The sequence below is a fragment of the Ursus arctos genome, unplaced genomic scaffold (genome assembly GCF_023065955.2).
Source record: "Ursus arctos isolate Adak ecotype North America unplaced genomic scaffold, UrsArc2.0 scaffold_29, whole genome shotgun sequence".
NCBI classification, from domain to species: domain Eukaryota; kingdom Metazoa; phylum Chordata; class Mammalia; order Carnivora; family Ursidae; genus Ursus; species Ursus arctos.
Genome location: NW_026622974.1, coordinates 14,810,983 through 14,826,317, shown reverse-complemented (window position 1 = coordinate 14,826,317; position 15,335 = coordinate 14,810,983). Strand labels below are relative to the sequence as shown.

At 35.7% G+C, this 15,335-nt stretch overlaps 1 protein-coding gene across 2 annotated transcripts in view; it reads right to left on the bottom strand.

Moving 5' to 3' along the window:
• The window catches only part of FAM83B (family with sequence similarity 83 member B), a 79,137-nt gene that overhangs the window by 11,359 nt on the left and 52,443 nt on the right, over positions 1–15,335 (bottom strand). For both annotated transcript variants that reach the window (XM_026507203.4, XM_057303978.1), the window contains exons 3-4: positions 940–1,104; positions 58–182 (exon numbers count right to left, since the gene is read on the bottom strand). In XM_026507203.4, the coding sequence (XP_026362988.2) occupies positions 58–182; positions 940–1,104 (290 nt within the window). The remainder of the gene's footprint in view (positions 1–57; positions 183–939; positions 1,105–15,335) is intronic.

Here is a 15,335-nt window from a genome sequence, read left to right as displayed (position 1 = left end):
AAACTAATAAAGTCTATAAATGACTGATAATGCCGGAGGTAAACACAATGATCTTACCTGTAGGAACCATACATAACTTTCTGGCAGTCAATTAACAAAAATTTCTGTTCCATTTTTCCATGAAATTTTGCTCCAGTTTTGGAAAGATAATCTTGGCCTTTCACTGTCCGCACTCGAATATTCTAGAATTCCATGTAAATATAAAGTAAAATTATAACTAGAAAAGAGATATTTTGAAAGCATAATATATGTCAATATAAAATCTTAGTACCATAAAATATAGTTGAAATAATCTTTTATAACACATAACAGCAAAAACAAAAAAATGGTAAAAGCAAATTTTAAGACATCATCCAAAAAAGAAATACTCAGGAAAAACTGTCGCTTAAAATATGTATTTTAACGTAACATAAATAGGAGGCATTATTTCACATTTACACAGAATGGTTTCATAAATCACTTGGGGTCCTACTGCAAGAGAGCCTTTCAAGTTATACTACTATGATTCCACAATAACTACAATTAAAACCCATGCTCCTTTTAAAGAAGTCAAATGTAACTGAAAGCACTATGCCTAATGATTGTGATAAGCAACATCTGCTGAATGAAAGAATCACCCGAGTCAGTGGTTTCTAGGTTACTCATGGAGAAACTGAAGCATTTATTAAGACTGAGCAAAGTTAACTCAGAAGTTTAAGTGCCCCATCGCCAAGAAAAGCACCTTCCAAAACCATCAGGAAGATGTGTGTTTTTAGTCACTTTCCAAAAAGGTACAAGAGTACCCTTCTGTGACCAATCATTATACTACCTTAATTGTATTTATGCATAGATGTATACATTTTTATGTTTGGAGTGATATAGCTTAACTTGCCTTACATTCAACTGAGATAAAAATGGTACACAAAATACTTGAAGAAAAAACAAACATGGAATTCTTACCCTGAGTCGTTGAACTTGACAGCCCTGTTTTTCCGTCATATTTAGGAAATGATTAAAGTTGGACTCATCAAGCAGAATGTAAACAGATATCCCTCGAGTTGATGCCTCCACTATTTCTTTGAAAATGTCCACATCTGTAAATATATCCATCACTAAAGCAATGACCTATTAAAGATAAAAATATAAAACAATTTTAGATACCCAGGTGGGAAAGGTTTAGAAATTGCTCGCTTTCAATAATAACTGGATAAAATAAAAAATAATCAAATATATAATACTTATAAATGGATACGCAATGTGTGTGCAGTTTCCTAAAGTAGAAGATGAAAAGTATACTGAAAATAAACAAGTGACTGCATACGGATTTGCAAAACTAAGTAATTTCATACTGGCTTTAAGTCAAAGGGAATCTGCATTTCAGTAGAATGCTGAGCAAAGGACGAACACAAATCATAGTCACAAGGATGCAAGTAGGGTACTGGGAGGGGACAGGTAGATGAAAGATGGAAACCAATGTTACAATTTTTTATGGGCAACTTTTCTAGGGAAAAGCAACCTCTCTGAAACTAGCTTTAAGTAATAAATGTTTTGGGGTACTGGGAAAAAGAAAAAAATCTTATAGAAATAGAAATATAGCTAGGAAGCAGCCAAAGCTGAGAAAGGGTGTAAGACTTGAAGACCAGAAAATTAAATACATGTGCCTAAAATGAGCTTGACAGACAAAATAAGCAGAATAAGCAAAAAAGCGGTATGATTAAGAAAATAAACAACAGAGAGAAATTTCCTGAAGAACAGACCCCTAAAATGGAGAGTCCAAGTTAACTGTTGGCAACAGAACCATTACTGACTCTGAGAAGCAGTGGAGTGAAATAATGCTGAAAGAAGGGCGAAACCATTCGACTGACCACCTACTATGTGCTAGACAAGAACACAAAATCCCTGCCCTTGATGAAAATGACATTTTAGGTCGGGGAAGAAACCATAAGCAATAAATATAATAAATAAATAAATCTAGTAATAAGCTATATGGTTTTTTTTTAAAAAAAAGATTTATTTATTTATTTTAGAGAGAGAGAGAGTGTGTGTGTTTGTGTGTGTGTGTGTGCATGCCTTAGTGGGGGGAGGGGCAAGGGAAGAGGGATAAATGGACTCCTTACTGAGCCTGGAGCCTGATGCAGGGCTCAATCTCATGACCCTGAGATCATAACCTGAGCTGCAATCAAGAGTTGGATGCTTAACCGACTGAGCCACCCAGGCACCCCTATAAGATACGAAGTTTACTGGGGAAAAAAATAGAAAAGAATAAGGGGCATCATGAGACCCAAGAAATTGAGAAGGTAGGGTTTGGGCTTTCTAGATAGGTCTCTTTGAGAAAGTATCTTTTGAGCAAAGACAAAAAAGGCAACCGAGTTAGTCATCAACATGGATATCCTGAGAAATTGTGTTCCAGGCAGGCCGGGGGTACCAGCAGTGCAAAGGCCCAACAATAGGAGTTTGCCTGGCATATTCAAGAAACAGCAAGGAGACAGAGGAAATGACATGCAATCACAACACCTTGAAGGTATTATAAAGCCTTCAGCCTTCTGTCCTGAATAAGACTGTAAGCTATGGGGAGCTTTTCAGTTGAGGCAATAATATGATCTGATTTATATTTGAAAAGGATTGTTCTGGCTACTGTGTTAATTCTAAGGGTGGGAACCAAGGTGGAAACAGGCAGGCCAGTTAGAACTACTGGAGCAATTTAAGTGAGAGGTGATGGTGGCTAGACGAAGGATGGTCCTGGTCCTAGTCACCATCAATGATGAAGACAAATGGCTAAACGCTGGATACCTTTGAGCCAAAGGATTTCTGAATGTATTAAACATAGGATGTGGGAGGAAAAGAGGGGAAGGAGGGTGACTATAAAATTTTTAGCCTCACCAACCTGACGGACCAAGTTGTCATCAACTGAGATCAGGAAGAACACAGCTATACTAAATTTTAGGGAGAAGATTAAAAAGGCTAGTTAAGTTTGAGGGGCCAAGTGGAATGCTAAGTAAAGTCTAGGCCAGAGATGTCAATTGGGTGTCAGTTGTGCAGAGATGACAATTAAATCCAAGTCACCAAGGGAGATCAGATAAAGAAAAGGAGACTAAGAACTGTATCCTGGGACAAGAGAAGGTACCAGCAAAGGGCACTATAGTTTTAGTGGAGTGGTAAGCACAAAAGCCTTACTGTAAGGGGTTTAAGAGGCAATGGGAAGATACTGGAAATAGCAGGTATGGGCTATAATAAGAAGCAGAGAAATACAGCTGGCTATAATGAGAAGCCGAGAAATGAAGAGGTTGTTATCCTCTTCCTATCCATGGGGAAAGCTGGGTCAAGTGGAGTTTTACTTTTTTCTTGTTTTAGGTTAAGAGAAATAACAGCGTGTCTGTATGCGAACGGAATGAGTGAAACTGAATGATATAGGAGATGGTGGGAGGTGGGTGGGGAAGGAAAGAATTTCTGGAGAAATGTCTTTGAGTAGGCAAGAAAAGAACAAATAGCGTAAAAATAAAGTAATGAGAGCACAGAGAATAAAGACCAGTAAAAGGTCATCTCTAATATCAAGACAGAAGGCCAAGGGTGCAGATGCTGGTGGAAAGGCAGGTGTGGTAGTGGTGCTGGGCAAGTTCTCTTGTGAATACCTCAATGTTTCCATGAACTGGGAAGCAAGGGCTTCAACTAAGAAGACCCTAGATTATAGAAGATGTGCTAAATAGAGGATGACGAAAGGGGTTTTAAGTAATCATCAAGAATGGGAGGTAAAAGTGAACTACAGAAATACAGTATAATTACAGGAAAGTATTAAGGACTCACTAGATCATAAATTTAAAATGAGAACAGTCAAGGTGGTTGTGGGTTATTCTCCCACTTTATTCAGTTGCAGGGATGCCAGTATGGAGCAGGCAGAGAGTCTGACTTAACCATGGATGTAGTGATGGGCATCGGAGTATAACGGAGTGAGAGAAGGAAGAGGAACTGAGGGCGGAGGTAATGTGGAGTGGCTAAAGTGACTGGTCATGGGATCATAAACTAGACAAAGAGAGGAAAGAGGATGTCATGGATGTGGGAGGCAGTGAAGTGAGAGTGGAATCAATGAATTTGTGAACTCTGGGGTTAAAAAACAATTAAATATTAAGAAATTATTGTTAATTTTTTTCATGTTGACAGTAATATAATAATAATAAAAGCCTTATCTTTCAAATATATATATTAATATAGTTACAGATGAAATGATATGTTGCCTTGTATTTAGTTCACATTATAGTCAATGAAACAAAATTGGCAAAACGTGAGGGTTCTATATACTTACTTTCTACTTTTGGAAACTTCCACAGCACAAAGTTTAAAAAATAAATAAATAAAGCAATATCGGATACTAGCAAGTACCAGAGGGGAGTGACAGTCAGATGGGAATACTTGAGTTAGGTTCTAGAGGATCTGTTATCAAGGATATGACCAGGAGTCAGTGGCTGAGGTTTATGTAGGACAAGATCACGGGAGGCAAGGAATTGATCTTAGAAGCATCTCTTAATTGATAGCAGAGAGGGGAGTAGCATTGGAAAGAGTGATGGCGACCAAGAAACAAAAACTGTCAAGAAATGGGAGGGGATGGAATAGACACATGGCAATGATAACCACAAAAATGTAATGGACATATCATGAACATGTTAGAAGATGAAGAAAGTCATGGATGATATGTAAACTTGTTTTTATTTACTCTAATGAGATGTTACAAGAAAATATTGGACCATATCCAAATTATATAAGTTGATGACATTCTTCAAACTATCTATGAAACATACTTGAATCAGACTTTTTCCAGGAAGAACAATTTCAATCATTCTAGTAGCTTCACATGAACCTTTTCTTATTTATGAATGGTATGAGGTGCCAGATGAAGGAAAAAGCGAGTTATAACAACCTCATTCATGTCTTGTGCATATTTATAAAACTAAATATGAGAAAATACCTTCAAGTCACATCAAATTAATCAATGCATTTACTCTGAAAGAACAAGTGGTATCATGATGTAGAACATTGGGAAAAGGGAAAGAAAATGTCCATATTATAAACGTATTTTACATAATAACTTCTAAAAATTTATGTCTGGGGCAGTCTGACACTTTTTTTTTTTTTTAACTAAAGAGGAATTTTTTGAAATAAGGAAACATTATTATACAACATGGTACTGTTTACGAAATTAATCAGCACATCTAAAGAATTTATCTTTTATTTGCTGGAGTCTCATGTAATAAATTAATTAAGACTTTGGAAATAAAGCACATTACCAGGATAAATAAAGGTTTCTGTTTGCAAAAAAGTAATTGAAGCCAGCCAGCCACTGGATGACTCTAGCATGCTAAATGTAGAACAAATTACAGTCTCTCTTGCATGACAGATAATACACTGGATCAGGATCCAAGAGACTAGATTACACATCTTTGACAAGCTTATCTGATGTCAACCGAGTCAGGTAGCTTATCAGGACTTCTGGTTTCCTGCATCCTCACAAGATGGAAAATTATATAAAGTCTACAGAAAATTTCAACAGTGCCAAGAAAGGCAAATAAAATGCAGCTTTTTCTTTTTTTTCTTATGGTGGGTTATATTCCTGGAAAAGAATAATAATTACTAAGGAGGTACGCCAACCTGATCTGAAAGTCGTACATTCCCAAGGAGTTAACTAAATCACACTGTGCTGTAGAAATGACCACAATGACTATCCATAATAAAAGAAAAACTATATACCTGATTAGCATAAGGCTTCTCAAAAGGGACATGAGTTGATTTTATAAGTCAATAAAGAAACCAGTCACATGAAATGGTATTCATTAAACTACCATGACATTATACACTGTTTAAATTCCTATTTTGCATCTTCATTAATTCCTGTTTTATTCTTGTTTTGTAAACTGAAAAAGTAAACAAATAAATGCATTCATTAGCCAACATGAGGCTTAAAAAATCTTTAGAAAGATACCCTGGGTCATTTTTAAGATTTGCGTGAAACCTCCCATCTTTTAGTAGTTTCAGAGAGCCTGAAGCAAATTCTCCCAAAGTGACCCAGACACTGCAGGTCATACTAAATTAAAATAGTATGAATACTGACAATGAATTCCTCATAAGTTCATAATCATAACATAATTTAAGGCCATTCAGGAGATTATATAATCAGTTGTTAAGTAATAAATACACTGTAATCATAGCTGAGAGAAAGAAAAAAAATGCTCTCTAGGTGCATGGTTATTAGGGGTGGGTCCACAGCAGAAGGAGACAGACTAACAGAGCTTCGTGGATAAGCCTCAAGTAATGAGTAAAGATTTTTAGCTATCCCAGCTGGAGGACCAGCACTGCAAAGACAGAGGCAAAGATTAGAATGAGGATGACAGTAATATTTTTAAAAATGTTTATTGAATTAACCTCAAGTTAAACACAAAGGTCATTCCTTATGAATGTGGAATAGACTCAGGAGTTATACAGGTTATGAAAGATCTTGACAATCTGACACTTTTAGATTTTATTTGGAGTGCAATAAAAGTCCTGAAAAATTAATATCTGGTCAAAATAGTGTCCTGAGAAAATGAGTCTGATAGCAATATTCATACTGAAAATATCTAAATTCCAATGAGTGTTACTGACTAAAGATTATGAAGCCCCATTATTCTTACTGTAATGTTTGTATTTATAAATGCACTAAAATACCCCCCCCAAAAAAGTGAGGTAGAAACCAGTGATAAAATGAAAAGAACTGAAAATTGAAGACAGATTTGATAGGAAATGTTTATCGCAATGTTAATATTCAATACCTGTATTGCCTTAGAAACATGCTTCACAATCTTCAGAATTTTAATTTTGAGGCCTATCTTATTTTTCTCATTGTAATCCATTAGGAAAGAAAGCCATTAGCAATATGCTTTTGTATGACCTAGATACTTCATGAAATGTAAGTATACCTTAGGTTAATGTTCTGTAGTCACAGAACTGTCATTATCATCCTCAAAATTGAAAAATTGAATATTATACCTTTTATGCTTCAAAATACTAAGCACCATTTGAAAGGGTTCGGACTTCCTTGGTAATTGCCTGCATAGATACAGGAGGACTTATTTTTTCCAACAGAAGAAAAGCTAATAAGGAGTTCAAATTTTAAAAAAATAAATTAATGGAGTTCTATAATAACTATATTTTTAATAAAATTCAACATAGCTAGAAGACTTCAAATTGAGTAACAGAAATCAAGGGAAATGATCACTTAGGGAATATTTATTTTTGAGCCTGTAAAAACTGTCAAAAGCAATGAGGTAAGTGGATTTCAGAAAAAAGAGAGGCTGATGTTAAGAATAAGTGCTTTTGGCCCTTATCCTTCTGCAGCCTAAGGAAAGTGTTCATTTTGTGTAAAATGTTATATACAATATATTGTGTGTGCTATACTATTGCTGAGGATGACAGCTTTACATTATGAATACCTTAATTTTTGTAGACATTTAACTACCTGTACTAATAGTTGTTACCAATATATCATTTGCTTGGTCTATCACAAATGACCTTGGGGAAGCTGCTGAAACAATTCTGAGTCTCACTGAGCTCTGTTATACATTAAATAAACCATTTCATCAAGTTCTAAAATTCTATGTTTCAAGAACTGTTGACTTACTCAACATCTGGGGGAATGTCTGGGCTCTATTATGGCTGCGACATAAATCTGTCGAATTAGTACGTACGTTTGACAACTCAGAAGAGAAACTGCATAAATTATTACCTGCATCTTTTACGTTTTACTATATTACTGAAGGTACTTATACACCACTGTCATGGACTGAATGTTTGTGTCCTTTCAAAATTCGTTTGTTGAAATCCTAACCCCCAATGTGATGGTGTTTGGAGGTGGAGACTTTGGGAAGTAATTAGGTCATGAGGGCAGAGCCCTCATGAATAAGGAATAGTGACTTTATAAAAAAGACCCCAGAGAGCTCTCCTGTACTTTCCGCCACATCAGGACATTGAGAAGACGGCTGTCTATAAAGGAGGAAGGAAATCCCCACCAGACAGTGAATCTGCCGGCATCCTGATCTTGGACTCCAGAACTGTGAGAAATAAATGTTTGCTATTTAAGCTACCCAGCTACCCAGTCTGTGATATTTTTGTTACAGTACCCCGAACAGACTAAGGCAACTACAAAAATGGATTATGTTTTTATCTTTATAATTTAATCAAAGCCTTCTATCAGCTCTGCACAAGTCAGATCTTTGCTTTTTATCAGATGTCTGTATGTATGCATGTATGTATGTATTTACTTATTCTTAAGATTTTATTTGTCAGAGAGAGAGAGAAAGAGCGCACAAGCAGGGGGAGCAGCAGGTAGAGGGAGAAGCAGACTCCCCGCTGAGCAGAGAGCCCGATGTGGGACTCGATCCCAGGACCCTGGGACCACGACCTGAGCCAAAACCAAGAGTCAGACACTTAACCATATGCGCCACCCAGGTGCCCCTCTTTGCTTTTAAAAACAGCTTTTACCCTAATACTTCAAGAAATGAGAAAGAAGGAAAGAACTGGGAGCAGGCCTAAAAGCCTGAAAGCAACCGCAAAGAAGAGTCATACTCCTTCCACTGATTTCATTGTTCAGTACTTGTCCTAAAGTGACTTTTCCTGAAATGTGGTCTGGCAAGGGTCTTCTAGCATGAGCCCCCAAAGCTGAGGTGCCGAAGGATCTAGACAGCGTTGTCAGCAGTGGGAAAAATGAGCCCAGGACATCGCAGTGTCTGTGATCACAGCAACAGTGCACCTGCCAGCCGAAGCAGGAGCTCTGCCAGGAACGACCCGGAGAGCCTGAGGAGAGGAGGCAGCACCAAAGCCAATTCTGTCCAACCAGCAGCAGTTACAGTCCCACGGACTTTGTGCAAAGCCCAACTCTGTGTGTCTAAAGGATGCTCTTTAAAATGAAGATCCGTGCTCTGTTGTCATAGCACTAGAAATGCTAGTTTATTTTGCTGCTAGGGGGAATCAAGAGTCACATTTTAGTCAAATTTTGGAAACATTTGCCAAAAATAGAAGGAGACAGTTAAATCTATATATTTATTTAAAAGTAATAACAGACCTTAGTAAGAAACTATGAAGCATTCACAATTTCTAAAAGACAGTACATGCTATATATACATATATATATATATATATATATATATATATATATATATATATGTATATATAGTACCCTAATACTTTAAGGCATAGAAGTATACGGTAGTATAGATATATAGTAGTGTTACCTCCCTAAGGATGGATTAAAATGTAATATTGTATTATGTGGCTTTTTAAAAAATTTCATTAACTTTTATTATCAAAATTGTCAAACATACAGAAAAGTTGAAAGACTAGCAGAATGAATATCCACATTGACACCAATATTTAAGAAGTGTTAAAATGTTGTCATGTTTAATTCTGCGTAAATGTATTAAGAGATTTGGGATCAACATTCACAATAAAAATTGAGATAAATTTGATTATGGCTGTAATTTTTACCCAGGGTGTGGGAGAAGGCTTGGGATGGATACATAAGGCACCCGACTAGAACAGAAGATTCACTTGAGACCAACAGCCATTCATTAATAGTAATAAACATTTCTCTAAATTTTTTAATAGCCTGCTATTAACCTTTCAATTTTACACTAAAATTGTATGTGTAATTGGTTATTTTCACTGATGATGTTTAAAAGAAAACCTTATGGGGAAAATGAGTTTATTAATTATTATTTTAAATCATTAATTTAAACCAAGCAGAACTACTCAAAAATCTGACCAAAGAGGTAAAACTATGGCACAGGGTATATCATTATTATATATATATTTTTTTGGCTTTTTAATTTTCACCAATCATGAGTATTAGCATGGCAGTAAAAGGAGAAATAATTTTTTTTTAATACTTTAAATTTAAGAGGAAGCCACTGGGAAAGAAATGATTAGGAGTGGAAAATTCTTTAAAAATCATTTTATAGTTTTATAAAAACTGTAATTTTCAGTAAAACCTCTGTTTAGACTAAACCATATTTAATTGTTTGGAGTAAGTGTGCTGTAATTATTGGGTTAGTCAGATCTTTCCATTATTAACTCCACAAAACTTGAATATATTTACATTGTTACCTAGCCCCCAAGGTAAGTATACCTGAAATAGATCAGGTGTTTAATTAATTTTTGTTGGGATGCAGTGGCTACATGGCGCCTGCTCCCAAGGAGCACAGAATTTTGTAAGAGATTCATCTGTAGAACTATAAATCAATGTGATACTTGACATAATAAAATTACGACCAAACTACAGTAAGGGAAAAATTTCTTCCAACTAAGAGCTGTATGTCGTCAGTACTTGGAGCCTAGCTGAGTGAAGTATCTCTTCAGATCTTGTTAAATAAGGGAATCAGACTACCTTCTAAGAATAAATGTCATTGAAGAGTGGATCAAAGCACTGGTACAAAGAGTCCCTTAGCAGAGAGAGTGAGGTCTGCACAACAGGACTATAGCCAATGAATCTGCATGAATGACAGTAACATAAATACAAGTAGACGCTTCAACAGAAGAATATGGTGGCTGGTTAATTGTGGAAACAGAGTCACAGAGACAAATACTGCCCATGTTCATTTAATTACTGTCCAGAGGGACAGGTGGGTGACCAAAGGCATGAACTTGACCTTTCTGTAATATTGAGCAAGTAGACTTCGTTTCGTAACAGCATCTGAGCCAGACACATTTTAAACCTCATGTAACAAGTTCCTCTTATTCTAATTTTGTGGCCTTGAAGTATACTGGGGTTTACTATGCGTATTGCCAACAGGGAGGGAATGAGACAGCTACATAACCAATCTGTCGGGACCACGAGCCTTTACAACGTGCCCTGCTAGAATGGCATTCTGAGGTCAGACATCAGTGTTCATAACTGAGTCAAAATAAGTTTACTTTGAAGAAATGGATGAGGCTTTTAAGTCGAAGGTCCAGAATTTAGATCTTGGTAAGCTGACTAAAGTTAACTTTTTTTTCTCAGACTTGGGAGATCTTTTTACTCTGAAACATAATCATCCATGGGCTTGAAATATCTCGTCTGTGAATTTCTGCAATATAAAGGGGTGTCTGTCATGAAGAAAGGAGTGAAGGCACTGAAGTCAGAAAGAGAAGAAAGAGTGGAAACCCAAGAGTGTTAGGAACATTGTAGAATAGTGCCTGAAGAGGACGAAGGGTTTGGGTAATAGCGGCTGAATCATAAGGGAAGCTCAGAGGCACGGAAGCACTAGAGTGGGAACAGCTAGCGATCCAGTTTTGCTGAGACATGGAAATCTGCTGAGGAGGAGTTAGCCATAAGGCTAGGAAGACTAGAGTGGTCAATTTGGCCCAGATTGGAGGGGGAAGTCCTTGAATGCCAGTTTAATCAGATTCCATAAGGCACAATGGGGAAACATTTAAAGCTTTATAGTCAAAGAATGACGTGATCAAAACAATACTTGAGAAGAGTAATATGTTGGTATATATGGGATGAATTAGAAATTGGAACATCTATCAGCAGTAGAGGAGTTAGGAGGTTTCAATCCTAATGTAGCATAAGTGTATAGGATCCCAGTGTGGATAGAGATAGCAGAAATAAAAAGAAGGGATGAAGGTAAATTTGCAAAGGATGTTTTGAGAACACCCAATGGCTGAGTGCTTGAGGAACACAACACAGAGCAGCTAGCCTGGGATCATTAGGGATAAGAGATCCAAATTAAATGGATAATTATAGCACCATTATAAGAAAATTTAAAATTCAAAAGTAATATTTCACTTTTCTATGTAAGGAAAGCCAAAACAATGTGATAAGCAATGTGATAAAAAACGTTGTATTCTTTGATTTTTCTATCTACCTATCTATCCATCTATCTTCCATCCATAAAATCATCTAGCCATCCACCCACCCACCCATCCATGCATCCTTCTTCTTTTTTAACCACTGAAACCTTAGCATTTTTAGGCATACAGGCAAAGTTGGGTGGACACCAAAAGAATAAAATGGGAAAGAGATAATTAGGTTGATGGCATAAGATCTCAGTGGTGTTAGAATGGGAAGGGGTGAGCACAGAAATAAGTTTGTCTTTGAATTAGGTTACACAAAAGTGCTAAGACCTCAGGGAAGAAGAGAACTGGTGGTAACTGAAAGAAATACCATACACTTCATAGTTGGAGTTAAAGTGTTCCTCTGGGTGTGTGGTCAATAAGAGCTCAGATTGTGGGCTTGCATGGGCATGAAAAAGAGCTGCTCTCTGGAATACAGTAAAAAGTTAGGGGGAAATTGAAAGAATTTGGGGTGTAAAGTGAGAGACCAATTGGGATAAAAAAAATGTGAGCCTGACATTGACATTTTAGCAAGTTTCTGAGAAATTTTACAGCAATGTTCAACAACTATCAAAGACATTTATGTAACGAGTAGGGAAATTTTCATACTGACTGGATATTTAATAATATTAATTTTTTTAGGTCTGATAATGTTTTTCTAAAGCTCTTATTTTTTAGAGAATGAGACTGAAATGATTACAGATGAAATGAAATGATCTATGTAATTTTCTTTAATTCAGCAGCAATGGGGAATATGGAGGAAACAAAACTGACTACAAGTTGGTAATTACTTGTGAAATGAGTGGTGGGTGCATGAGGGTTCATGATATTATTTTCTCTTTTATGTATGTTTGAAAACTTCCCTAACAAGTAATCAAGAAACTAGACTTTGACTCAACCCATCTTATTACTTTTCTTTCTCTATTTTTATCTTAACTCATATGTCATTCATGCTAAATTTTCCATTTATTTTTGTACTCATTCTTCCTAAGTCACTTTTCGAGGTTTCCTATTCTGCTACAAATGTCTATCCTTACGTATCTATTTGAATCTGGGATCAGCCACTTTCTAACTGGGTGAAATCGAGAGAGGGAAAATTAATCTCTTTAAGCCTCAAATTTCTCACCTAGAAAATCAAGTAAATAACTCCTATCCTGTAGGATTGTTAGAGAAATTAAGATGACATGTATCAAGTTGCTGATAAGTGGCCTGTGATAAAGAATAATAAGCATTATAAGCACATGGCAAAGGATCATTAAATAGTTGCTATTATTAAAAAAAATTGATAACAGAGCTTGAAGAATAGACATTTTGTTATATTTGAGCAGAACTCTATAGTCCCTAATTTAACAAGAAGACAAGTGAAGTGTTTCACATTTCTCAATTCATTATTCTCTTCATTTATAATGCTGGTCTTAAAGAAATACTCCTGAATCATTAAAAGAACTACCACCACAAAACAGAACAAAACTTTCTATTCCTGCTTTAAGAGGCTTCATTCTTTACTTGGGCAATAATTGTTCCACTTTAATGCCAACCATAAATAATTAATTAACATAACATTAAAAAAAAAAAAACCGACCAAACACACTGCATGGCAAAAATACCACAGATCCTATTTATTCTAGTAATTTCTATTTGAATAAGGAACTTAAATACCAAGGAGTTACATTAAAGTCATGAAATAATTGCAGTGGTTTTTGTATTTAATTCAATTCATTACCATGTCTTTACCTTACAGTCAAATCATATGTACTTAATCCCCTGCTTATTTAAAACTCTGACTTCTCCTCTTTTCTCTCTTGGGTAATTTTCACACTACTAACTTCTGTGAGTTGTGTATTATTTTTTCACTTTGGTGCTGGAAAGTTGCAAGGCAGCATTCCTTTGGTAGAGGGAGCAGTATTTCTAAAAGCTAGGAGATATGGACAATAATTTTCAGGAGACCATCAAGCTAAATTGAAAAACTTTAGCCACATTACTTAGACTATTTCCTGAATAATCCCTCTCCCACACACTTCAGGTTTCTTAAGCATTTAGAACACCCAATTGCAGTCATTCTATGCAGATAAACGATATACAGACACAAAACAGTAAATGTTTTTCAGTGGGGCTCTAATAAGAAGACACAGATTTTATATTTTATTAGCAACAATTTTATTTTCAAGTTTTCAATAATATTATTAAAATCCTATTGTGAAAATCTTCATTTTCTCTCCTGAGAAAATGATAAAATATAATTTGTTTGCTTTCCTAAAGTAAGTTTACAGCAAGGGATGGGTCAGATGTCTATGTAAAGTCTGTTTCTATTTATTACATATTTTACATCTGAAAGTTGAGGTTTTATCAAAATGAGACTGCCATCAAGAGCTGAAATAATCACATTTATTCCAACCATTTCCATTACATTAAACCCAATTGTTTCATCTATAAAATTAAGAAAGTTCCATGCCCTCGTTTATCACCCTTGATTAAAAATTCTACACAAATACGTCATTTGAAAAATAAAATGTGTTCCATATTATATATCCTCAAGCATCCAGTCAAGCTGTAAATATAGGCAAAATGGAAGTTAATGATTCAAGAGGAACAGAATGAGATGAGGACAAAAAGAAGAAAAACTACACAAAAATTCTCTTGGAAAAATACATTAAGTTTGTACTTCCGTTACAACAAAATAAGACTGGAGTTTCAATTTGGGCAAGTAAAATATTTTTTAAAAAATTTAAATATGCCTATAATTTAGGTTTCTTGAGACTTCATTTTTGGAAATATATCAAATGGCAAAAGAAATTTATACCAGATAGGCATTAAAACATTCAGATAATCACGGAAGAAAAAATTATCCAAATGATTAAAATGTGGAGCAACTCAATAAGAAATCCAACATCAAGCTTTTATTGCTGAGCTAATCATATGCAGCAGTAAGACTGCCAACTGATAAGGGGTCCAAAGTAATCTGTCCTCTGAGAGGAGTGTAGGAAAGGGTTATGCAAATTACTCTTGGGAATTTAAATAACTGATAGAAAGCAGCATTTTAAATAACATATATAGTTTTAAGTTAAATTAAAATTCACGAGCATCTAGAAAAGTCTCCCAACCCTACTTCATATATCCAGTTAAAAGATCATCTCACTGGGGCACCTGGGTGGCTCAGTAGTTAAGCATCTGCTTTCGGCTCAGGGAGTGATCCCAGGGTTCTGGGATCAAGCCCCACACTGGGCTCCCTGCTCCGCTGGGAGCCTGCTTCTTCCTTTCCCACTCTCCCTGCTTGTGTTCCCTCTCTCACTGGTGAGCTCTCTCTGTCAAATAAATAAATAAAATCTTAAAAAAAAAATCATCTGTTTTTTTTAGACTTAATGTTAGATTTGCCCTTTTTTACACTGAACTCAAACTTTCTAAGTAAAATTTAGGGGCATTTCTTTCAATTCTAGCATCTGGGCCAGAAAGTAAACAAACCAACAGTTAGCAACATTCTTATAATATCAAAGTTATAAAACATTGGTCTATTATATAAATACACA